Source organism: Exophiala dermatitidis, assembly GCF_000230625.1.
Source record: "Exophiala dermatitidis NIH/UT8656 unplaced genomic scaffold supercont1.5, whole genome shotgun sequence".
Lineage (NCBI taxonomy): Eukaryota > Fungi > Ascomycota > Eurotiomycetes > Chaetothyriales > Herpotrichiellaceae > Exophiala > Exophiala dermatitidis.
This window is the reverse complement of record NW_008751650.1, coordinates 1,481,880-1,505,330: the sequence shown is the minus strand read 5'-3', so window position 1 is coordinate 1,505,330 and position 23,451 is coordinate 1,481,880. Positions and strand designations below refer to the sequence as shown.

The following is a 23,451-nucleotide window of genomic DNA, read 5'->3' as shown; positions in this document are numbered from 1 at the left end:
CTCACAATTCTCTTCAGGATAGGTATCATTGCAGGAGCGAAAGGATTGGATCGGCAGCATTGTATCCGTATCTCTGGCATTTTTGCAGAGGACGAGGAGTGCGTGTTGGGAACTGGTGGGACATTGCTGTGTTTTTATGCCAACTTCGTCCTTGATGATATCCAGGCGGTGATGTTTTCCCGTCATTGTTCTCGCCATTTCAGACTCTATTCTTCTTCCGCCGAGAGTTGAGCTCAGTGCTTCACGTCTTTGCTTTCCATCCGTGCGCGATCCAGTCAAGGAGATGAGGCTCATGGTGGGAGTCAAAGCGAGCGAGGCATGATAATAAGGCTGCCGGAGATAGGACCAATGGTGGGAGGTCATGCGGTCGGCTGGTCTCACTGAGAGACGGTCCTAGGACGTGAAAGCCGTCTCAACTTGTTGAGAAAAAGGTGGAACCTATACTTGTGAGCCTGGAGGTAGCAACGTACAGGTTACACAGGCTCTTCAGGCCGCGAGGGGCGACTGCAACTTGAATTGGCCATAGGAAGAACAAGCTCCTGAGTTGTGAAAAGACAGAGGAGATTGCAGAAATGGGAGAAGAACATGATGAACAGTGAAGGATCTGACTATAAGGTCTTTTCCTGGCAACTAGTGACCCAAAGCAGCCGGAGATTGACTGGATGGACTCGACACTCGCACCGGAAGTCACTTCCTCACCCAGATTGCCGCTTCTGATTGGACCACAGGAGAAGCCTCAAGTCGTGAGCCCGGGACTTTGCTTATAGTAGTATCCTATTAGTGTTCCAAACACAACACCTTGTGCTGGTGGAAAATGGATCACTCGTGAGGCGTTCTTATTCTGTTCTGTCCTGCGTTTTCTGTTGCTTTTTCAGCAAAATTTGGGAAGTCCCAAAGTGCATTCGGTGTCAGTACCCGATTGCCGTGGAATCAGGTATTTCTCATGACAGCTAATTTGCTCTATTTTGGCCTGGTATCTCAAAGCTTCTACCCTTCATTGGCTTCCTGAGCGTCATCTGGAGTCTGTGTGATGGGAACCCACGCGGGTAGTCGAAAATTGCACCGCTATGGCATTTCTTCAGAGCCCAAGTTGCGTCTCCTATGACCGTGTTGAGCATCGTCTGAGAATGCTGTGCTCTATAACAAGCAGCCCTGGCAGTGAATGGGCTTTTTAACAACTTTCGGGTTTGTATTTTCCGCTTGCCAGAGTGGGACGCTCTCTGATGTTCATTGACGCAGGTCGTGGCAGTCTGATTTCCGATTCCTCACAGCCCTCTGACTCTATTAGCGATGCTGCAGGTCCTCCTGAGTCTCTCGACGGTATCGTGCGCGCTATACCACGGTCCCAATATGGACAGTCATTTCTCTGTTCGGCTGTCTATCAATGAGACACCAAGTCCTTGCTTCGTTGGGAAGACGATTTTGAGAAAGCAAGCTGATCTGAACGTGCAGGCAGTGAGCATGGCGGTGCACAGGATAACAAGCTAGCTTCTCGCATTCCTCCATACGATATTCCCCCACGATTTCGACAAGACTGTATACAGAGTGGTCGTCGGTCGAACCCCGTTCTAGACCAAACACACGTCTGAGGAACAGCGCAAGGACCCCGACGAATTCTCACAATGCGCCATGGTACAGATGAGCCTTTTCCTGACCAGGGCAAAAAGAAAGACACAAAACATAGTCAGCGCTGCTTTCCTACCCGCTCTTTTTGCACTCAACCCCACCGGTCTCGTATACACCGAAGTTTGGAAGTGAGTACCACACCCTTGCCACTGAGGATAGGTGGCCGGGGCATGTATTGCTTTCACATGAGCGATCCGAACAATATCTAGGAAGATGAGATTTGTCCCGGACGCTTACCTAGGCCATGTCAGCCTGGCCGTCATGTTCCCGTTTTCTGCCCTGGGAAACTCTCGGGGCATGATTGTCCCGACCTCGAATCCCGGCGGCAGGACTAGGTGTGTGGGAAATGTCGTCACGACTTGTTGTAAGGCGCAGGCAGAATCAAAGTATCAGTGAAGCAGGTAGGTACCTAAAGACATGTTCCAATTTAAGCCTGCCGATGAGATTGATTTTCGCTGGTGCCTTTGTCCCTTATTGTCCCTATTGCCAACACGATGGCCGCGGTCGTTGACTCCAATGTTGTTGGCGCACTTTTGTTTTATCTGTACATGGTTGCAGCCATCCTCTTGACAGGGCTGATAGCACTTGACTTGCTAAGGGCATATCGACAGCTTCAGCACGCCACGCTTGTTGGGCGTGGACAATCTCGGAACTCCACAATTCTTGTGTTGATGGGGTTGGCCGTACTGAGCTTTTGCAGCCTTTCTTACCACATGCTGGATTTTCTTATTCAATCGTATCGAAGCTGGGCTCTGTCGCATATTGTCGTCTCGAGGCGAGATCAGCCAGTCCGGTACGCAACCCCTAAAGACTGGGCAGATATGATGGCCCTGCGCGTGTGGAATTGGTCGGTGGAGTCAAACCTGTTCCAGGACTTCGGCGAGGCGATCTGTAACGGCCCACAGCGGTTTTGGTGGACAGAGTTGGCCTTGCTGTATTCGTATGGCTGGAATCTTTACACTTGAGCGACCAAGGTACTGTACATGACATTGCATTGGTCACCATTTCGGACTTTTCCTTTTCATGGTTGCACCCGAAACTCACCGTCTGTGGTACAGGTGTTCGCCATCGGATTCCACGGCTTTGGGCATTTTTTGTGCTGGACCAGATTCTCCCAGTTTCGTTCGCGCAAAATCTGTTTCTTCTCTCGGTCCTGCTTCGGGCTGGGAAACATTCCGACCAGTCGCCGCGGAATTTGAGGCCGACAGGTCCGTGGATTTGCATCACATTGACAGTGGCGTACCGTGGGATCTTCAGCCTTGCCCCCAAGACTGTCGGTACCGGATATTTCTGGCTTGTGCTGCTGGGCACCCGAATCATTCTTTTTGCCCCTTATCTAATTCGACCACCTGCATCCTTGCAGAGTACCACCGTGTCAGCCCGGACGACCCACCCTGCACTTGGGTCTGACTCCGGTGTTGGTCTCTACACGGTGCCATACATATCCCTCACCTTGAGCTGGCTAGCCATGCAGGTGGTGGCGTTTTGCGGTCGAGAGTTGCCAGTCCGGGAGATTTTGGCGGCCGTGAACTCAAACCCGGCAATAAGCGCCCTTGGCTGGGACGTCATAATCGGAATTGTCAGCCTCGTCATCTACCACAGACTATGACCAGTATCGACCAAGGCTGTATCTTCCGGACTCTGCGCAGAATGACACAGGTCATCTACCCCTAGCAGTAGCAGAAGCAAGAGCCCATCACTACATTAGCTTTTGTTTGCTGGCGGCTAGCAGCGGTTTTTAAATTCCGGTGCATCTGAGCGAATGGCTTGTTGTTCTCAAAGGGTCTCCTTTTAACCTCGCCACCATGGGGGTTGGACCCGGGAGCTGTTTCCGCCTGAGGTGTTTTCCTTTTTCTTTTTGTTTTTCTTTCGGTTATGTCTGCCGCGGCGCCCGAAGGCGCTGGAAATAATTACCGGGCGGCCTTGGTTGGAGGAAAAATATTGTTTTGAATTAGAATAACAATAATATCAACAATCAAAGCAGCCACTGCAGTACGCCTGATGGTTGTGATGGGCGCCTGTCCCTGTCTCCATACTAGTAGTACTAGAAGGGCATGTTTGTCCACTTATGTACCAGGTGCCTACCTAGGTAAGGCATACAGCAAAGAACGTATGTAGATCTCGGGACTTTTCTCCTCCCCTGTACAACTAGTGCATCTGCAGGAAACTCAACGTCGGCGCCACAGTCCTTCTACTACTACCTACTGGGTACCGCACCCAGCAACTTGAACTAATTAGTACTTGCCCTTGGACAATCCACGCTACTACTACACTGGCATCCGAACGCCCAAACCTTGAGAGGCATCAGGCGACACAACCTTGCAATTACCTAGGTACCTGCGCTGCACAGTGGCTGCCGGCGTGCTAAGAAAGGTGTCAGCCACTGTTCCTGCAAGGTAGGTATGCTTCCCGGGCAAAAGTAAGCGGCTCATATGTCCGTCATCAACGGTTTGCCCTGCAGCGGCAGCCATGCCAATATGTTACTAGTGATCGGATGTTTCCGATGTTTGCTTGTTGGCAGAAATCATTCTACTTTTTTTTTTCTCCTCCACAACCTGCCACTGCCTGTACCCTGGAAGCTTGCATAGATCAGAGTCAGCAGACACTGCGGTAGGTGCAGTAATAGTAATGAATGAGACAGCACACCGCGGAGAAAGAGGCCGGAGCCTGACTGTTATGTACACTACGAGCTGGAAAAGGACCCCTCTCCACACCATGACATTGATAGCCAGCCTGAGAAAGGGAACCTCGTCCGAGTCGTCCAATGAGCACACAGCTACTGAAGAAAATATTACAGTACTAGTAGTTAGGTAGGAATGAACGGCTAAGATTGAAATTCAATGCATCACAGCAGCCCGGACGGCGGATGCCTGGTCCAGGTTTGTCCAGATTTCAGAACTTTGAATGCAGTGCAGGATACACTTTCCGCCGTCCAGCAAGGCAGTGTAGATGAGGTTGAAAAACCATGTGCCACTGAACAGTCATGAGGAATATGAATTCCGATAATTATATGATACCTACTAGGTACCTAAGGTAGGAATAAGTACTAGTAATGAATTTTCGGCAAGGCTAGGGGCTGCATCATCCTCTGCCGAAGAGACAAGGGGATCGGGGTATAATATACGGTACCTTATTATTGCATTGTACTAGTAATTTGTACGTCATCTTGTCAGTGACCCAAGGCAGGGGCCAGTCCATCCGCAAGTTGAAGGGATCGAATCGGAAAACAGAGGCGTCTGGCACTGTTGATGAGTTGTCTAGCTCACCGAGTTGGAAGAAGACCTCTTGAGAACTCATGAGTCCCGTTCTGGCTTTATTACTTTGGCCCAAGTTACCGTACTACCGAGACAGTGTTTGCCTTGGGGCAAGGTACCTTATCAATTACGAGATGCAGTGAGAACCTGGTAACCTATCCAGGTACCTACCAGGTAGGTAGCAGCACTGTTATGCGCGCCCACTCACAAGTCGGCTTATCAGAGAAACCGAAATCCTTTGAATAGGCAGGCAAACAAACAAGCCACAAATTTGGACCCTGGGTTGGCCAACACGCAGAAATCGTTGAGGGTATGGTACCTACCTAGTAGCAGGTACCTTACAAATTCAGCCGTTGACAAGAAGGGAGACCGTAATTGGTGTACTAGTACTTGTAGCACTGCATTCTTAGGACTTCTTGAAATGCCAGTGGTTTCAAGCTCGAGCATCGATGATCCCTAGCATAAAACACCCATAAAAACCCAACCCTTCCAGCAAGAAAGGTAGGGTAGTACTTCTCGCCGTTTTGATGGATCATGTCGATTAGCTACTAGTGGCGCACCTGGGCAGTAGTGTGGCACCGTGGCTGCAACTTGAATGGAAATTTTCCAGTTCAAAGCTCGTTGTAAGGCCGGAAGCTGTAGCCGAGACAAGAGTCAGTCGACTGCCCCGGGTTGTCGCCAACATCTGGGGGCGAGGTCTTGCCTGAAATGAAGACGTTACTAGTTGTCGTGCCAGGAGAGGATCACGCTTGATTCTTGACAGACCTGCTCTGTTCAGGCTCGCATCGTGAGCAAAAGTTTGAGAATAAACTAGGGTCCAGAGATGCCGGTGACCTTATCATCCATGATGCACTGGTAAGTCGTCCAATGGATAGATCCGGCTCCGCGACTGATCTTGCAGCACACGATAAATGACCAGGGGAGTGTACATGTTGGTGGGTACTGGGTAGATAGATATGTATATACCCTAGGCACCTCTTCGGCACTGCAGCATTTGCCGTAATTAGGTGTTTATCGATGGGATTTGATGGGAATTCGGGCGTCTAATAGACGGCCACCTTTGCCGGTGGCGCAGTTTCTTTATGGAGCAATCTGCTGCTGTACCTAAACAGCCTTCACCCGCGGAGATATCGTACTCTTCTTCGTGTTTCGGTCATGGCACTCGCGGGGCCTAGGGAAGGACGATCCCATGCACAGTGATGTTCCCCTGGGTGAATACAAAATCGTTGGGCTGGTGGAGGCGGGGGAAGGCCATGCCGGAGTCGCGGATTGGAGCAATTGTGAGCTCTGTCTTTTGAATCAGTTGCTTTTGTAATGTCCCATACTGATATATTCTTTCGTCAATACTAAGTGCCTTCCTTGGATCCTGCAGGCGGGTAGTCTCAGCAATAGAAATATAGACAAACGAGCCCAATTAGAGGAATGTAAGTTTGTGTCTACTGTCGCCAGTCCGCGCACGAAGAGGTGCGATTGGAGGTGCACTACCTTGTCCGTCCCGAGGTCGCTGGTAAAGGTGAGCTTGCTCGACTGTGATGCCATGGCGCATGCCGATAGTACTCGATCTCCACAACCACGGACGAAACTTTCAAATCGTCTTGCAGTTCCAGCATGCATCCTTCCATCCTACAGTAACTGACGAGGAGAGGAGCCACAGATGTCACACCAATGGAATTGCCTCCGGATATTGACGTCGGGTGCTTTTGGCCGAGCTTCGGGGGGCCGTCCGTACCGATTAAAGGGGCATTCGAGGCACTCTGCTCATGGGTTTTCAAGCATTTGAAGATCGCTCAGCTGAATCGAAGATGGAGCTGCCCCCGCTTTCCCAGGTCCAATAATAGATGGCGTCTTCGAATTCGAGGTTCTGCGTCGAGTCTCGACTAGAGTTATTCTATTGGTTCGCTCGTTGCTTTGCCATGGGCTGTACAAGATTGCCCCAAGCTAACACCGGCCAGTAAGGTTATCGGTGGGTGCGCGGCTCCATCAACTCCGCTTGAGAGCCGAGGGTCTTTCTCCCAGAGCCATGGCCGTCTTGCTCCGGCATTTGATCTAAGCTCATGCCCTCCTCGCAAAAATGGTGGAATGGAGGACAAGAAGGCATTATAAACATCAACGAACAGCCTTGCAGAGATCGTCTTTCTGTACACATTCGACTGACCTCCAAACGTGCTTGACGAAACCATGTCTGCAAGTTCGGCATCTGCGGTCTTCAATCTGAATCGAGCCGTGAGTTTAGGACCACCGGCCGGCTCTTCATTCTGCAAAGCCCGATCCTGGAAAGAAGCCTTCTCACATGGCTCGACCGACTGTCTCGGCCAGCGCTGGATGTCATAAACTTCACGGATAGAGTCGTTGCGATGAGCGGGCTTTCCTTCTCAGGCCAACCCAGCTGACCATATATATATCGACCCGTCTACCGTAAATGGCCAAGCCTCTGCTCTGAGCTCCGACAATTGCCTCTGTCTCTGCCTGTGTCGTGCTCCGCTCCTCACAATCGGAAAACTTCAAGCTGCATGGCGTGTCAACCTTGATTTCTGCCAATGTCGCTGCTTGATTCCGACGTGAGGGAAGCAGTGAGCTTGAGTTCTCCTCCGGGTGCCATCCCACCAAGTACTTGGGTTGGAGATGGTAATTCTCGAGGCCCGTCAATGTTGAAATCGATCTGGTCGTACACCTGTTGAATGGCAATGTTTGATCGGCATTCGTTGCGTACATGTGCCGCCAGCTGCGACAGGTCAACGCCAGAGCGTATTACGCGAATCAGATCCTCGTTGGCGGTATTGTCGCCCGCCCTGATGGTCGCAATGATGCCGCCCAGCAGCTGCTTATGTCTCTCGAGTTGGAGGAGGGCGTCTGCTAGTTCTTGGACGTTGCGTTGGTTGGCAATCTTCCGCCGTTGATCAGAAGTGGCATCGTAGACACACGGGGTCCTTCTCGTGGCACATGCACTACAGGGTGTACCGCCACTGCACTACACGTGGAATCAGTTATACAGTCAGAAGAGGTGCCGCGACATCTTACTTTGGTTTTCCTCTGCTTGCAAGCCCCACAAGCAGTCGATATCTTTCGAGGACGCCGTGAATGTGCCAACCCCTCCGGAGAGTCTGGCCCTTGGCTGGGACGAGGCGCCAAAGGTTGAGACATGGAGGCGGGCGGGGTGATAATAAAGTGCATGGATTCGGCTCACTATCTTACTGCTTGCTGGTCTGTCGGTGGATATTCTCACCACGTTACCCGAGCCGACGCAGAGTTGACGACATGAATGAGGCGACCGTCAGCCGTAAACAAAGATGCTAAAGAAGACGACGATCTGAGAGAGGATGGTATTGTTATGTAGGTAGGCACGATATTGGGTGCCACAACTTGAACAGGCTCAACACGACTGCCACTGCCAGTGCAGTGTACCGTGTCAATGTGGGCCAAACAAGGGCAACGATGATGTGGAAGAAGTAGCCGGAGAACTCAGCCGGGCGAGTGATGGGGACGGGACTGGGGGCGATCCACGCCTAAGGGTGCCATTTATACCGACCACTGCACTGCACCGCACGGCAGCAGTGCCAGCCCCGGTGCCTGTGCTGTGCCAGTTCTTCACCAATGCAGGTGCTTTTATTGATTAATTCCTTCCTTACCTTAAGCGACATGAAAATGCAGCCACCTAAAGTTGGCGCAGTCCCGTACAGGCCTGCCGCTGCCACAGCCACTGCCACAGCAACTCGGACCTCCTCCGCTCCAGTTGAGTTCGGTTCTGGCAGCGACAGCCTGAAAAGGCCTCCCTCAAGTTTCGGGCAAAGGGCCATGCTCACATACAATGTTAATCCAGGACCTCCTACCAAGCTAGCCACAGTGGAGAATGTTTCCAAGGAGGAACCGTCAGTTCATGGCATAAAATGATCTGAACGGTGGCGGTAGTGCTAGGAGACAGACAATTGATGATTGGGCTAAAATAATTGTGAGAGCGGACGCCCCCGACGTTTGTGGCGGTGAAAGCGTGCCACGTCTATCCAACTTTTGGGAGTAGACATGCACTACTAGTACCGAATATAATAAGTAGAAGCAGTGAGTGCCTAAGGTAGTATCTAAAGGAGAAAATTCGGCAACATCTCAATTGATGTTAGCCGTCTACTTCAGACACCGCGGTACACACTTCCTGCAGTGCGTGAACGGCCTGCTGTGGCGGGCGTTCAATAATGCGTAATCCCCATTCCTTACAAGGTCCAAAAGGGTGAGTGACAGGGACCGCCAGGCCTGAATTTGCGTGGCCGTGGTTAGTACAGTAGTCCATCACGTGAATGACAGTTAGTGCTGGTGCTAGCTGTGCTAGGTAGTGCTATAGTGGCTAGGAGCGAGGCTAGAGGCACCTTTCGCAGCTTTAGTAGTCCCGTTGTAGACATACCATTATTTGCTCTCCGACCAAAATAATTTTTTTGTTTTCTTGACCGATTTGTGAATTGGGATAAATTTCTTTTATCCTTCCTCTTACCTGGGTTTTTTCCATACAGCACGCACTCCCAAGTGCTGAGGCTTAGAGTGTCCTTGTCTTTTGCTGTTAGCCTGCGCCTCTACCTTTGTTCCTTCCTGCGTTCGCCTTCTACCGATAGAGGCCGGTCGTCACCGGTCGCAGTGCGTTGGCACCATGGACCAGCAAAAGTTCCTTCAGCAACTTGCCATCGTCCTTGATCCCAAAAAGGGCGACGTCAAAGCTGCTACCAATGTCCTCCAGAACGAGTTCTACAAGAACCCTCAGTCTCTGCTTTTCCTCATCCAACTTGTCATCTCCCACGACAGTCCCGACCTGAAACAACTCGCCGCGACCCAAGCGCGGCCTTTGGTCTCGAAGCACTGGACCAAGATCCCCAATGACCAACGTCAACATGCCAGAAGCCAACTCTTCCAGGCTACCCTATCCGAACCTGCCTCTCTCGTGCGACACTCGGCGTCCCGCTTGATCAGCTCCATCGCAAAGATTGACCTTGAGGATGGCGAATGGGCAGAGCTGCCAGGGATGCTGCAACAAGCAGCCACTAGTACCAGAGCGGCCGAACGTGCTGTCGGGGTCTACGTGCTCTACAGCATTCTGGAAACAATGGGCGACGGCTTCAGCTCCAAATTCAAGGAGTTGTTCGCACTGTTCAGCAAGACAATCAAAGATCCAGAGAGCCTTGAGGTCCGTGTCAATACCATGTTGGCCATATCCAAGATGGCACTGGTGCTAGACGGGGAAGAGGATCAAGCGTCCGTCAGAGCGTTCCAAGACATATTTCCCTCCATGGTTGCTGTCCTGAAAGACACAATCGATGCCGGGCAGGATGACCAAATCATGTTGACCTTTGAGGTCTTCAACACCCTTCTTACTGCGGAGTATCAACTCATGTCGAAGCACTTCCAAGAATTGGTGGTTTTTATGAACGATATCGCAACCAACACCAACATGTCTGACGAGGTCAGAACCCAAGCCATCAGCTTCCTGATGCAGTGTGTGGTGTACAGAAGACTTCGGGTGCAAGGTGCCAAGATGGGCGAGCCTCTGACCAAGAGCATGCTACAAATTGTTGCAGAGATGGATGATGACGACGACGATGAGGATGATATCACCCCCCCTCGGTCCGCTCTGGGATTGATTGATACTATGGCTCAGTCGCTGCCGGCTAGCCAGGTTGTGGTCCCGCTTCTAGATGCATTGCCGCAGTACTCAAAGAACCCTGATCCCAGATTTCGCCGCGCAGGCATTCTGGCCCTGGGTATGGCCGTTGAAGGTGCTCCCGACTTTTTGAGCACCCAGCTGTCGTCGGTGCTACCCATATTGTTTACGCTTCTGGAAGATCCCGAAGTTTCCGTGCGACGGGCCGCCCTGCAGACCACCGCTAGGCTTGCCGATGACATGCCTGAAGACGTGACCAAGCAGCATGAGAAATTGATGCCTTTGCTGGTGAAAAACCTGACTGCAGCCATGAGTGCCTACAAGGGCGAAGAAGATGGACCTGCCGTTGACATCATGAAGTCAGGAGCCAGCGCCATCGACGCAGTCGTCGACGGCATGGATGCGCAAGATGCTGTGCAATACCTGGACAAATTGGCTCCTCTTTTGCAGCGACTGTTCAAACATCCAGACTTCAAAATCAAGGCGTTGGCGGCTGGCGCGCTCGGGTCGCTAGCTTCGACGGTTGAAGCACCCTTCCTACCGTACCTCAAGGACTCTATGGAGGCCATGCAAGAGTACATCATGAAAAAGGAGAGCGAGGAAGAACTCGACTTGCGGGCTAGCTGCACAGATGCTATCGGTGAGATGGCTGTCGCTGTTGGTGCCGCCGAGTTCAAAAACTATGTGCAGCCACTCATGCAAGCAAGCGAAGAGGCCCTCCATCTTGATCACTCCAGACTCAAGGAAAGTACCTACATCTTGTGGGGATCTCTGGCCAAAGTTTATGAGGACGACTTCGCTCCTTTCCTTGGTGGTGTCGTGCAAGGACTTTTCGCATGTATCGACCAGGAGGAAGCGGACTTGGAGGTCTCCCTTGGAGACAGTGCAAAGGATTTGCTCGGAAAAGAGGTTACTATTGCCGGCCAAAAAGTCAAGGTCGCAGCCGCAGATAGCGATGATGAAGCTGAGGACGGGACCATCGAAGACGTGGACATCGATGGGGACGATGACAGTGATTGGGGTGACCTTGCGACCGTAACGCCAATCGCTCTGGAAAAAGAGATTGCCATCGAAGTCATCGGCGATCTTGTCTCCAACACAAAGACGGCCTATCTGCCGTACTTCGAGAAGACGATCGAGAAGCTTTTGCCATTGACTGAGCACAGCTATGAGAACGTGCGCAAGGCAACCGTTGGCACTTTACACCGGGCATACGCTGCATTGTACGACCTCTCAGAGGAATCCGGCCAAATCCAGAAATGGAAGCCTGGTCTTCCTCTCCAGGTCGAACCGACACAGGAGCTGAAGAAATTCGGCGAGGTCTTGATGAGCGCGACTCTGAACGTATGGACGGAAGAAGAAGACGCGTAAGTTGATGTCCCGATCCCTTTTCCAAGCATGACTCTCTTATTATGATGACATATCTTCGTTAATCCCAGCTCACTCCGACACGAAAATCGTGAATGAAGCGAAAGCGATCTTCAACCCTCTGAATCTTATTATCCAATTCAATGCCTGTTGCAGATGCATGTGCGACATTGAGTGCTAACTTGAAGAAATAGTGCTACGGTCACGGAGATCTCGAGATCTCTGTCGGAGAACCTCAAAATGACCGGACCTTCCCTGCTCTCCTATCCGGACGTCCTGACCAAGATTGTCCAGACTGTCGGGGACCTGATCACGAAGAAACATCCTTGCCAAATCGACATGGCCGACGAGGCGTTGGATGAGGAAGACATGGAATCCACTGAACTGGAATGGTTGGTTGTTGACAGTGCCATGGATGTCATCTCGGGCCTTGCAGCGGCACTGGGTCCCAGCTTTGGCGAACTCTGGAAGATCTTCGAGAAACAAGTCCTGCGGTACGCCAGTGGTGGCGAGGCTCTAGGCCGCGCCTCGGCTTGCGGCGTCCTAGCGGAGGTTATTACGGGCATGGAGGCCGCAGTCACCCCTTACACGTCACAGATGATGAACGTCTTGCTCAAGCGCCTGGGCGATGAGGACGCGCAGACCAAGTCCAACGCAGCTTACGCTATCGGCCGCCTAGTGGAAAAGTCCGCCGACGACGCCACGATCCTGAAGGCGTACCCTCAAATCCTCCAGAAGCTCGAATCCCTATTCCACATCCGGGAAGCTAGGTGCACTGACAACGCGTCTGGTTGTGTGGCGCGCATGATCTTGAAACACAAGGACAAGGTCTCCGTGGCGCAGGTCTTGCCTGCTCTCGTCGAAGGCGGAATTCTACCCCTGAAGGACGACTACCAGGAAAACGAACCTGTCTGGAAGATGATTGTCCAGTTGTACCGCGACCAAGACCCAACCGTCCAACAGCTCACTCCTAAGCTTGCCCCTATCATGATGAGCGTTCTGGGTGAGCCTGAGGACCAGTTGACAGATGAGGTGCGGGAGCAAGTCCAGGCCCTTGTCGAACACTTGAAGAGCATCCATTAGACACCCATGCATCCGGCCGCAAGGGCAGCGGGACCTTTGCTCGCTTTTTTTTTTTTGCAAACGCAATGAAATACAGCTCAAAGCGACATTAGATGAGATGATATCACGATTGACGAGGTCTACGTTGGTGAAGTCGCCCCCACAATGCGGGAACAGAATGATTCTGGAGATGTGTGAATAAAGAAGATAATAATCCACCATGGCGGCCTCGACGGCTGCTCAAAGTCCACGCCCTGCTTTCCTGTGTACTACTACCAAGATTTCGGCGCTGTTGAATACCCCAATTTCATAGACTCGAAACACAAGCACTGAGCTTTTTACAAGGGAACGCTCTTCTCGTCGTCTTTTCAGTCATCTGTCGCAATTGCTTTAAACTACAGTAAGCTGACCCGGGCTGACTCAGGATGGCCTGTACCTTGCAAGTTGTAGGCAGGACAAGGTAGGCTGAAGTTTTGGCAGCTGACTCTTCCACCACTGGCACTGGCAATAACACCTACTGTACCAGGTATGTACGTACAGTACGTTCGTACTGGAGTCTGGGAGAATTTCAGACCTGCCCGTATTTTTCCATCCTACTACATACGAGTGAAGTGTCGTCATCGATTCAGCAATTATAATGATATAGGTACTGTACCTAGGTAGGCCCAACAAACTTCAGCCTCGTATCGAGGACGAGCCACGCGAATGCAAATGCAAATGGCAGGCAAATACGGTCGCTGGACGTGTTTGCTTATTTCTACCACCGGAAGTAGGAGTGAAGTGTCGGTAGAAGTAGAAGTGCCAGTGGGAGTGGGAGTGGATGGGTGGGCGCCTGGAAGAACGATCCCCCTCTCATGATTTCATTGGTTCATATAGTTCAAGCTGACAGGCAGCCGTGGCATGCTATCACGGACGCAGCGGGGGAGGAGAGTTGTGCAAGTGGCTCGAGTCAAGGAAGGACGGGTTGCAGTGTGCAGTGTCAGAAAATATGAAGCTGCACTTTGCATACCTAGAGAAAGGAGCCGAGGGGGGCAGGGTTGGTTCAGAGTCTCCGCGGTCCGAGTCGTAGTCGTTCCAACTGCAGTAGGTAGGTAGGTAGGTAGGTAGTAGTGCACGCTGTAGCTGTACGTTGTGACTTGGAGCATTATTATCTGAGGTAAGTAGTACCAGGTTCTAGCAAAAAGTGGTGGCCCATCCTGTGCAGTAGTGCAATTCAAGAAATGCAATGGTATTGGTAGTTACTGTATCCTCTGCCGTCCCCCTTCACCGGTTTCATGTTGGGGGCTGACAATCCCCCAAGGGTCATCGGTATCAGCCAATCCAAATGTAGCACTCACCCGGTCTGATGTCCGCGGCTCGACCACTGGCAGCCCGTTTTGCCTCCGTGACCGATTCTGAGGCCCAAAGTGTGTCAATCCAGGTTGCCCACTCCTCACTGCGGCAGTGCATCGTTCCATCTTGCGCTTGAAGTCTGTCCCCTTCGTTCTGCCTGCTTGGTGAGAAGCATGAGGTATTAGGCAGAACTGTTTTGTGGTAGTGCAGCGCAAGAGGACCAGACGACGACTGACAGATAGTATCATCGCAACGAGATACCAGGCAGGAACCGGCCAGCCTGGCTCTCTGTCGTAACGCTGACTACTAGGTAATGTGCAACAACAGCGAGATCACTTGGCCTCGGGCGCCTACATGCGTGGTACTTGATGATCTGGACTGATGGAAAAGGCAAGGAAAAGGTAAGATAGGGGTAATTCGACCCTGGTCCTCGCCTATCATAAGTGGCTTCCGCACCCGTCACAGGGGCGCAATGTTCTTAGGTGAGTCCATCCATCCGCTGGCTCCCGTGAGCAACTGATATGCGGCCTGAGACAGCATGGCATCCGAGGTGGGACAACAATGTTTGGGGCGGCCCGGGTGGCGGGCGCTCAGCCTGTTCTGATAAAAGAAAGACCTTGCATGACAGGTGCTGTGGTATATATCTATATCCGACCGCTTCCTCCCTTTCACTCCTTTTCAGGACATCATGCACAGCAAGTTCCTCTCCACATTCCGCCGGATCACATGGTTTCCGCCCTTTCCACCCATGACCCTGAGGATATTGGGAGACTTCTGATCCCCCACAGCTAGCTCTTTCCGGGAAGTCTTGTCAGATTGAGCTCAACATTCTGCTTCATGGCCGATGAATGGTTGAGGTAGAGATCGCTCAGAGCTCACCCCAAGAACATAGCATCAATGACCAATTGAAACAGTCAGAGTCTGATTGGCTGCTGTTGGTTTTGTTGGACACTGTCGAGCGCCGTCTGCCCAGGATCGCAACATGGTTGCCTTTTCAGTTGCCTTCTTCCCCTCGGTCAAACAATTGGGTCGCACATGCATGTGCAATACGCTGCCACTGCAGTGCGGAGATTTTTCCTGCTGCCTAAGTCGGAACGGAACATCTTTGTTCCAGTACGTACCACAGTCGTAGTGGTATGTTGTATGTGCTGTGGTATGCAGCAGCAGCAGCAGCAACAGTCGTGTCCAAGGCAAAACGCAAAACGCGAAATGGGGATGATCCAGGTGCGAGCCTCCATTCCGTGGTCGCTGTCCGCCGTATCTGGCCTGTATGCGCACTGCTGAACGCTCACTGGGGAAGGGAGTGCAAGTGTGTACCCTTTGCCAACCGAAACAAAGGAAATTCGTGCAAACGAGGGTATCAGTCTGTCATCCTCAGTGAACTTTTCGTTGCCGAGCTTGTCTATGTTATACTGACCTCAAAAGAAAGGAGTTCCTTCGCCCAACTCTTCCCACAACCCTACTTCCTGTGCGGCTCATTGGCCATTGAGGCGTCGTGCAGTTGTGCGAGTATAACATCAACTTTACTGTTCAACTGTTTGCTCCTCTCTTCTGGCAGGACCTGTCCCGCATGATACGGTCGGTCGAGTTTTGGTTCCTTGAGTCTGCGTTTCAGCATAACCATCTCGTGGTTATTACGACCGGTGGATGAGGAAGAGGAGATTGACGGCGGCGAGGTGGATACATCGGGGCGGGTGGAAGCCGACTTGCTTGTCATCGAGGCACTGCCCCATGTGGCCGCGACGGAACTGTCGAAGATCAGGGTCAGCGTGCTGTCAAAAGCCTACATGTGGCATCACCTTGACGACGATTTCTCGTGGCTGGCAACAAGAGGTCGCTGTAAGGTCTTCCCGGGACCCATCCACCTGGTACTGTGCAAGTTGTCTGCAAAATAGATGGTCTACGGGGCTTTCTTTCCGTGTTCAGTCTAGTTGCATGACTCGAAGCCCGGCGGTGGGAGGCGACAGGCGGCCGGCGACTGTCTGCTTTCGTAATGGGCTCTATTGCTTCCACCTTGGTGCTTGGGCACGCCATCCAGCTGTTATGAGATGAAGAAACGATGCACAGACCTCATCGCGGCTGCTGAAGCGGATGGTGACCAGAAACGGCAGTGCCGCTTAAGCGGTGGTGGTGGGTGTGGTGGTGCAGCCCGTCTGGTACTAGGCAATCACTGCAGGGATCAATATGAGGGCACGAACGGTAGGTAGGAGTAGGTGCGAGTCAAAGGTTCGCTTGCAAGTGCAGGTAGGAATGAGAATGACAATGCAAATCAGATGGTTCAGCAATTCTTCGCAGTTCGCTTGTCTCCAACATAGACTGAATGCCAAAACGTAGTCGTGTCTTCAGGTGGTGAAGACGGTTGAAGCGACGGTGCGGGCCAGGACGCTGCGGATGATAGGGCTGCCCACCGCAGGCTACCTGGGTACAGATAGACTCGACTGGCGCGATAGCCCCTTCGAGTATGGAGCAGCCTATATGAGTCGCAGACCCTGGAATGACCAGCCTGAGGGGCGCAGCTTGTCATGCCTTTTTTTTCTCTCTCTTTGCCCTTGCTACTATCCGCTCACCTTCAGAGTGTCATCTGCGGTTTGCCTTCAACTCAAACACGATACCGTCCACTGTCAGCGCAGTTTCGGCGGTGGTGCCAGACCGGTGGCCGCCAACACCCCGTGGTTAGCCTCCTGTTTCCGTGCGCGTTCTGGCGTGGGCCGCGATTGACATGACAACCGCAGCTTGAAGGTTCCGAGCCATTCGGGCGGGGATAGGGCGTGAAAAATGGGCGATGGGCGAAGCAGCCCAATCACTACTACCCCTTGAGTTGAGCCTCAACCCGGATTTTGTAGGCTGGATGACGCGGACTCGTATGTTGGACTTTTGCAACGCAGCCGTCCGTCCTGTGCGCATCTGTTTATGCAGGCCCGCTAGATGGGCAATATTACTGGACTAACTACGCCAGTGTCACGATCTGCTAGACACTCGCAAGGAGAATAGACGTTGAAGGCCCCGGCGGCGGGCTGATGAGGTTGCAGGTCGTTTGCTCCACTCGCGCCGGCTGTGAGCTCCAACCTGGTTGATCGAGGTCGTCGTCCAATGCACAGACGCGAGGTGCCAATCCTCGTGGCGGCTGCACAGACCAAACCTTGAAAGGACTTGAAGTCTTGAAGATTCAATCGCAGGTTTGGACAGGTGTCCGTCCCCCACCTAAAGTGCAGATCATGTGGATTCGAGCGAGGACCCGGGCACTATAGGGAGCCTAAGTGCTCCCGAGCGTTAAGTTCCGGGGCACTTTGGGGGGGCAAGACACCTAACACAGAGTCGCTAAAAGCTCCGGGGGCTCCACAAGCTCTACACATTAGGCTTTACAAGGTAAACCTCTGCCCTACTTCAGGGTTGCTGACCCACCATCTCCCATCGCTTGCGGACCTTGGGTATTCCTTAAACTAACCTCACTTGTGCCTCAAGCATCTACTATGACTGTCAGCTATATTCTGTCTGGTTTCCAAACTACCAGGACTTTCTTATCTGAATACGAGGGTTGTTCAAAGAAAAAGACTACACAGGCTTCTCAGCTGCCCTGGAGTTACAGACTTGGTTTAACGACTAGGATGGCCGCTGCGGACCCAATACGTCTACTCATACCCAACACCACGAGAAGGTGCCTGTCTCTGATGGGCGCCCTCCCTTCCTGGATGCTCAATCATGAGAGAATAGTCCTGTTCCTGACTTTCCTCATCCTGGCTCTCCTTGAGATTCCCCCCGGCATACCCTCCCTTCGTATTGCCTCCCCAATTCTCCCGCTGCTTTCTCCCTGCCTTCCTTCTCTGGCTGTGCTGGGACTCTTACCAGAACCGATCTGAGCTCTCTTCATTTTATCGGGCGGTTCCGGCGTCCGCTTCCTCTGCACGGGGTCCCCGAACCTCCCAGGACTAGCTGCCGCTGATGGTTCCAGCAGCTACTCTGGACAATGACCTTTAGGCCGGGCGCTATTTGTCGGCAGTGGACTCCCCTGCCCCGAATATCCTTGGGTAGAGTCCCCTTGTGTGTATTTGTGGGAGATGCATCCGTGCTGCCACCGTCACCATCAAAGACTCCGTAAGGTACCGGAATCCTCTCTGCACCGGGGTTTCCCTTTCATCTGAAGTCACAGTAACCATTTTGTGGATGCTGGTGCTGACTTTGCTGTAAGTGTTCTTGTTTCGGTCTGAGGGAGGCTGCTATTTGTGAATGTTGCTTGTTAATTTCGTGGACCGCTTGATGCTTAATCATTGATGTATGATGCTGCTGTGTGCTGAGATATAGGTTGTAGTTGTCCTGTGCTCAAGATTACGTGCTGATGATATGTCATGGTGTTCTGAGCCGTTTCACTCTCCATTTTGACATCAGTGAAAAAATATCCAGGATCCGCATGGTAACTGCCTCCTGGTTCGAGTGAACCATTGATTTTGTTCCGCTGGAGGAGCGAGTTGGCCTTTGTGAAGCCATTCTTTCATCTTCAAAGGGCGATACTAGACCTTTGGCTCTTCTGACTAAAAACCAGCTCATGACTGCAGTGGCTGCATTCGTGCTGTCGAGGATACTGTTCCAAGTGTCCCGGATTGCATGTCGACAGAAGTCCATTTCAGATGACTATGCAGTGCTGATCGACAGAAGGGAAGGCGGGTCTGGTTAACCTTCGTCCTTGACGATTCACCCCAAACATACGCCTGCCATTGCTATGGATTGCACAGCTCATGACTCAATTCTGCCGTGACACGACATTTGTGCGAGGCAAGCTGACTCCTCCACTCCGCTCATCGGACTCTGGGGGCCTTCAAGACACCTACACTGCGAATCCGCGTTCCTGCGGGCTGCAGGAAGTGCATGCTGCGTGTCCCTCCAAAGCGTGTCCACCAACGACTATACAACACTCCTAGACGGCTAGAGGAGAGGCAGGAACACGCAGAACGAGAAGACCTTCTTTTGACCAAGTAAATATCTGCGTGTGTCAGCAAGAGGTAGTAATTCGGACCGACCGAGCATGATACAGATCCATTGAACTGCCCGCCAAATGAGACCCCTTCCCATTGTTCCCCTTCAAGGCCAACCTACCTATCCGGGTAAAGCTTCGGGATGGTAGTATGTTCTAACACTCCCCACCGAAGCCAGGCCGATTTTTTCCAGGCTGGCCGGACGTGATGGTCCTCGAAGGGATTGGCAAAATGGGTCGTGTCGTCCATACCCGACAGCCGTAGCTGAGAACCGACGGGATCTTTTGTGTAACAGACAGTATGGCGATACGAGAGGTTGATTCTGGTGTGCTGCAAGAGAAATGGATACATAGCAAAATGACAGGAGATAGACGACGATACTGAGCTACTAGTAGGGGGTAGAATCGTGCTTTCTGTGTACCTACCTACAATGTAAACAGTCGATGATGGAAAAGATAATTATTGGTGCAGCCTCGCGTCTCCTTCACCCCGGACTTGGCAACATTTGCCCATTTCGGCGGGACGAGCATGACTGCCAGATAGATGCAACGTACATATAGCTACTGTATGTTCTACTAAAAAGTGACCCAACGTCCAAGCGTTCAGGAGCCGACTTTCCCCTTGCGGCTCCCAAGGAGCTTCGCTTTCCGTGGACAGCATGTCTGCCAGCGCCGACCAAAGGTAGCAGGATTGAACTCCATGTCCATGCCGCGGCGGCACCTCCAGCATGTCCCTGAGACCACCAGCAGCGCCGCTCGCACCGCATGCCGGTACCGGCGAGGAAGATGAGAACGAGCCCGACCTCGAGTTGACAATAAGGTTTTCGGCCTCCCTTCCCGACCTTGTCCTCACGATCCCCGGGTCCGAGTCATTGAACGCCAACACCGCGACGCTCAAACAGTTGATCCGCTCACACGTCCCGCAAGAATATGCCAACAGACGCATCCGGCTAATTCACGCCGGGAAAGCTCTCGTCGACGAAGTCCCGCTCAGTGCATCCCTCAAACGCAATGTGAGCAGACCGCCGTCACGCATAAGCACGCCCGGACCATACGACGACAACGACCAGTCGAGTAATGGCAACGGAAGCGCTAGGAGCTCAAGCAAGAAGACGGCTGCGGCGACATCGAGACCACCACCGCTGCAATGGAGTACTACCGCTAACAGTGGTGGTAGCGATACTGCCAAAGGCAAACTGGCCGTGCGGGATCAGCCGCGCATCTACATCCACTGCTCGATCGGAGACATTGTGCTTTCGCCGGGAGAACTGGCTGCAGAAGCAGCGGGCGCGGCCGCCGCTGCGTCAAGACATGACGACGGCGAAAGAGACGGTGATGGGAAGACTACATCTGCTGCTGGTGCTGCTGCTTCTGGTGAAGCGGGCACTCAGGCTTCTAGATCGTCGCAAATATCCAACACCACGACCCCGGCGCCGCGAGGGTTCGATCGCTTGTTGAACGCCGGCTTCACGCCTGCCGAGGTCCAGTCGCTGCGGCTCCAGTTCCTTGCTATCCAGGCGCACACGCACACCCCGGACACGATGCCGTCGCCGAATACCCTTCGGGATATGGAGGATCGCTGGCTCGACAATTCGAGCGCGGGAGGAGATCTAGGCGGCGGTGGAATCGGTGGTGCGGCCCTCGGAGGTGCCGGGGGTGCAGCTGGAGGAGGTGAGGATGACTTGCAAGTCGGCGCGTTAGATGATATGATTTGGGGCACGGCCATGGGCTTCTTCTGGCCCATCGGATGTCTCATGTGGGGAGTGCGCGAAGAAGGCATCTGGAGCCAGCGCCGCAAAATGGCCGTCGTGGTAGGCTTCATGTTGAATGTAGGTTTGGGTATCATTCGATACACGGGGTGAATGGAATGGACGAGTTGTACTGTATGTCCACCATTGTTTTTGCGCGAAGATTCTTCTTAAGTGACAGTCACCGTCACAGTCACTATGGGCTGTCGACTTCACTGCCTGAAATTCAGCCAGTTGAACTACCTACACTACTGCCTTTATATTATACATCAACCAAATTATCCCCAACAATCGCCACTTCACCACCATCGGGTCCTATGGCCTAGGTGGGTAGGGGATTTGGGATTGGTGCCTAGTCCGAGTCAACAACTAGGTCGGCTATAAAATACTCTCAACCATAATTGTTCGGTCAAAAAACCCTGATGGCATAAAACACCGGGGGTTTTCAGTCACTCATACACCTCTATACGACTGGGCTTGTGAGACCTGTTTTTTTGGGCCTTGTGCAACTCCGTCAAACTGAACAAGATGGGCCAATAACCCTTTACTTGACGCTCTGCTCCTCCATATGCTATGATTTCTGTTCCATGAATGGCGGGTCAAAAATGATATTACAGTCCGAGCAGACATGTCCTTGATATGTACGCATGGGTATAGTTCTTGTTACAAGAGACATGCTCCCGACAACTACCTTTGGCATGGTCGGTTATGCCAGACTAAAGTGAATTAATGCATTGGGATTTTCAATGTACGCCATGGAACGCCTGTCTCCCAGTTTCCCATTGATCCCGATAACAAAAAAAGACTTGTTGTATACAGCCAGCCAGTCAAGGACTTCATCTGAACTTGCTGTATATCACGCCGATAATGAGAAGCACCAGCACCGTGATAATCGCGATGGTGATTATCCGATTGGTAGCCATCCTGGAAGTCATTCATCCGTGTTAGCACATCTGAACATGCAAAGTCGGATCCGGCACACGTGCTGTACCCGTCAGGGCCGCAAGTCGTTGGCTGAACCTAGGCAGAAAGACAAGAAAGATATGAGGAAATGGTTCTCACCTACGCGCCATCCCCCTCAGCGTCTTGACACTCCTGTCCACGTAGCCCTCACTTTGCAGTAGATTCCTATGCGTATGCTCAATGACATTCCGTTGCTGGTGTAGGTCCGCCAAGGTCGATGCACCAATCTGCTCCGTCTCAAGCGCAATCCGCTGCGACTCCCTTAGTCTGTCACTACTGCGACCCAACCGTTCTGTGCCCGACAACAGCTGCTGGCGCTGCTCGAGGTGCGGGTCTCGAGGTCCGGCCTCCGGGTCGTCCGTGTACCGGTCGCCGAAAAGCTGTTTGCGGTCCGAGTCGGCCAGCGACTTTAATTTGCGTTTCAAGCCATCGACGTCGGTTTGGTGGTTGCGGAATCGTGAGTTGACCGTGGACCGCGCCGAGGTCGGTATGTTTGATTTCTCGAGGTTCATTTGATCAAGCTGCGGAATACGTTAGTCTCAACGCTGTGCATGGACGGTAGGCACAGATAAAAGGAGAGAAAAACGCTGATTTGGGTCGACGTACCAACTCCTTGGCTTCATCAAGCGCCCGCTCCGCACCGCGGATCGCTGATTTGCGTTCTTCGCCCGTCAGCTCGGGGATCTGGTCGAGTTTCTGGTTGATGTCGGCCTCGACTAGTTTGAGTTCCGCCTCGTATGTGCTGAAGAGTTCCGAGCCTGCGTCGGTGTCTAGCGGGTTCGCCATTGTGTTCAGGCCTGGTCTCTGACGGGCGGTGGACGGTGCAGTGGCGCCTAACGGACGGACTCCTGAATGATTTGGGAGTGATCGCGCAGAGGATAAAGGAAGGCAGGTGACGTTGGGTGACGTATTGAGCTGGCGGCTTTGTTATGGACAATCTAGGTATCTAAGTTGCGCTGAATGAGGATGGGATATGGAAGTTCAATCTACACAACGGATGGAGGAGACTGGATGTGGATGCGCGGTCTATCTCATGTCTCATGCAATGCGGAGGGAACATGTTGGAACATGCCGCAGCCTGGTTCCCCGATCATCCGTTTTGGTACGTCAGTGCTGCCTCTTTAGCGCCCCAGCCACCCACATCGCTTACAATCGACACAACCGGCTAGTGGAACTATGATATCAGCTGCCGCTTTGCAGTGCTGAATTCGCGACTCACAGCCTTGGACCTGCATGAATCCGATGTTGACCTACGACGTCGGGACAAGCACATGTTAAGTTCAAATTGGGTTATCGTCTTCAGACAACCCATGTATACAAACTTCCTCGATTTGCTGAAGAGCTAGTTACCCCTTTAAAAAGGCCGACATGACTTTCAACGGCTGATATAACTTTCAGCATAGCCGGAATTCCTGCATGAATACTCCATTCCAGTGACCACTATTCCCTTCTGTGAAAGTTACGTCAAACGATTGTTAGTTCTCTGATGTCACTGTC

The 23,451-nt window shown here is 52.4% G+C and overlaps 6 protein-coding genes across 6 annotated transcripts; 4 read left to right on the top strand and 2 right to left on the bottom strand.

Moving 5' to 3' along the window:
* Positions 1-802: 802 nt before the first annotated feature.
* On the top strand, positions 803-3,654 carry HMPREF1120_06124 (uncharacterized protein). Its single transcript, XM_009160319.1, has 2 exons — positions 803-1,185; positions 1,240-3,654. The coding sequence occupies exon 2, from the start codon at positions 2,121-2,123 to the stop codon at positions 2,589-2,591; it is 471 nt and encodes a 156-aa protein (XP_009158567.1). The 5' UTR covers positions 803-1,185; positions 1,240-2,120; the 3' UTR covers positions 2,592-3,654.
* Positions 3,655-7,398: 3,744 nt separating this feature from the next.
* Positions 7,399-8,021, bottom strand: HMPREF1120_06123 (uncharacterized protein; the record flags this gene model as incomplete). The annotated part of the gene is made up of 2 exons (XM_009160318.1): positions 7,399-7,848; positions 7,899-8,021. 2 exons carry the CDS (start codon positions 8,019-8,021, stop codon positions 7,399-7,401), a joined length of 573 nt encoding a protein of 190 aa, XP_009158566.1.
* Positions 8,022-9,274: 1,253 nt separating this feature from the next.
* HMPREF1120_06122 (uncharacterized protein) lies at positions 9,275-13,294 on the top strand. Its single transcript, XM_009160317.1, has 2 exons — positions 9,275-11,882; positions 12,078-13,294. The coding sequence occupies exons 1-2, from the start codon at positions 9,511-9,513 to the stop codon at positions 12,964-12,966; spliced, it is 3,261 nt and encodes a 1,086-aa protein (XP_009158565.1). The 5' UTR covers positions 9,275-9,510; the 3' UTR covers positions 12,967-13,294.
* A 1,060-nt stretch (positions 13,295-14,354) lies between these two features.
* HMPREF1120_06121 (uncharacterized protein) lies at positions 14,355-16,562 on the top strand. The gene has a single exon (XM_009160316.1). It carries the CDS (start codon positions 15,414-15,416, stop codon positions 15,849-15,851), a length of 438 nt encoding a protein of 145 aa, XP_009158564.1. The 5' UTR covers positions 14,355-15,413; the 3' UTR covers positions 15,852-16,562.
* Positions 16,563-19,507: 2,945 nt separating this feature from the next.
* Positions 19,508-21,887, top strand: HMPREF1120_06120 (uncharacterized protein). Its single transcript, XM_009160315.1, has one exon. The coding sequence runs from the start codon at positions 19,972-19,974 to the stop codon at positions 21,103-21,105; it is 1,134 nt and encodes a 377-aa protein (XP_009158563.1). The 5' UTR covers positions 19,508-19,971; the 3' UTR covers positions 21,106-21,887.
* Positions 21,828-22,740, bottom strand: HMPREF1120_06119 (vesicle transport through interaction with t-SNAREs 1; the record flags this gene model as incomplete). Its single annotated transcript, XM_009160314.1, has 3 exons — positions 21,828-21,915; positions 22,054-22,475; positions 22,561-22,740. The coding sequence occupies 3 exons, from the start codon at positions 22,738-22,740 to the stop codon at positions 21,828-21,830; spliced, it is 690 nt and encodes a 229-aa protein (XP_009158562.1).
* Between the last annotated feature and the right edge of the window lie 711 nt (positions 22,741-23,451).

Coding starts and splice junctions, on each gene's coding strand:
- HMPREF1120_06124 (XM_009160319.1), top strand. CDS start 2,121: ATGGCCGCGGTCGTTGACTCCAATGTTGTTGGCGCACTTTTGTTTTAT.
- HMPREF1120_06122 (XM_009160317.1), top strand. CDS start 9,511: ATGGACCAGCAAAAGTTCCTTCAGCAACTTGCCATCGTCCTTGATCCC. Junction 11,883..12,077: donor TGGACGGAAGAAGAAGACGC/GTAAGTTGATGT, acceptor TTGAAGAAATAG/TGCTACGGTCACGGAGATCT.
- HMPREF1120_06121 (XM_009160316.1), top strand. CDS start 15,414: ATGTTGTATGTGCTGTGGTATGCAGCAGCAGCAGCAGCAACAGTCGTG.
- HMPREF1120_06120 (XM_009160315.1), top strand. CDS start 19,972: ATGTCCCTGAGACCACCAGCAGCGCCGCTCGCACCGCATGCCGGTACC.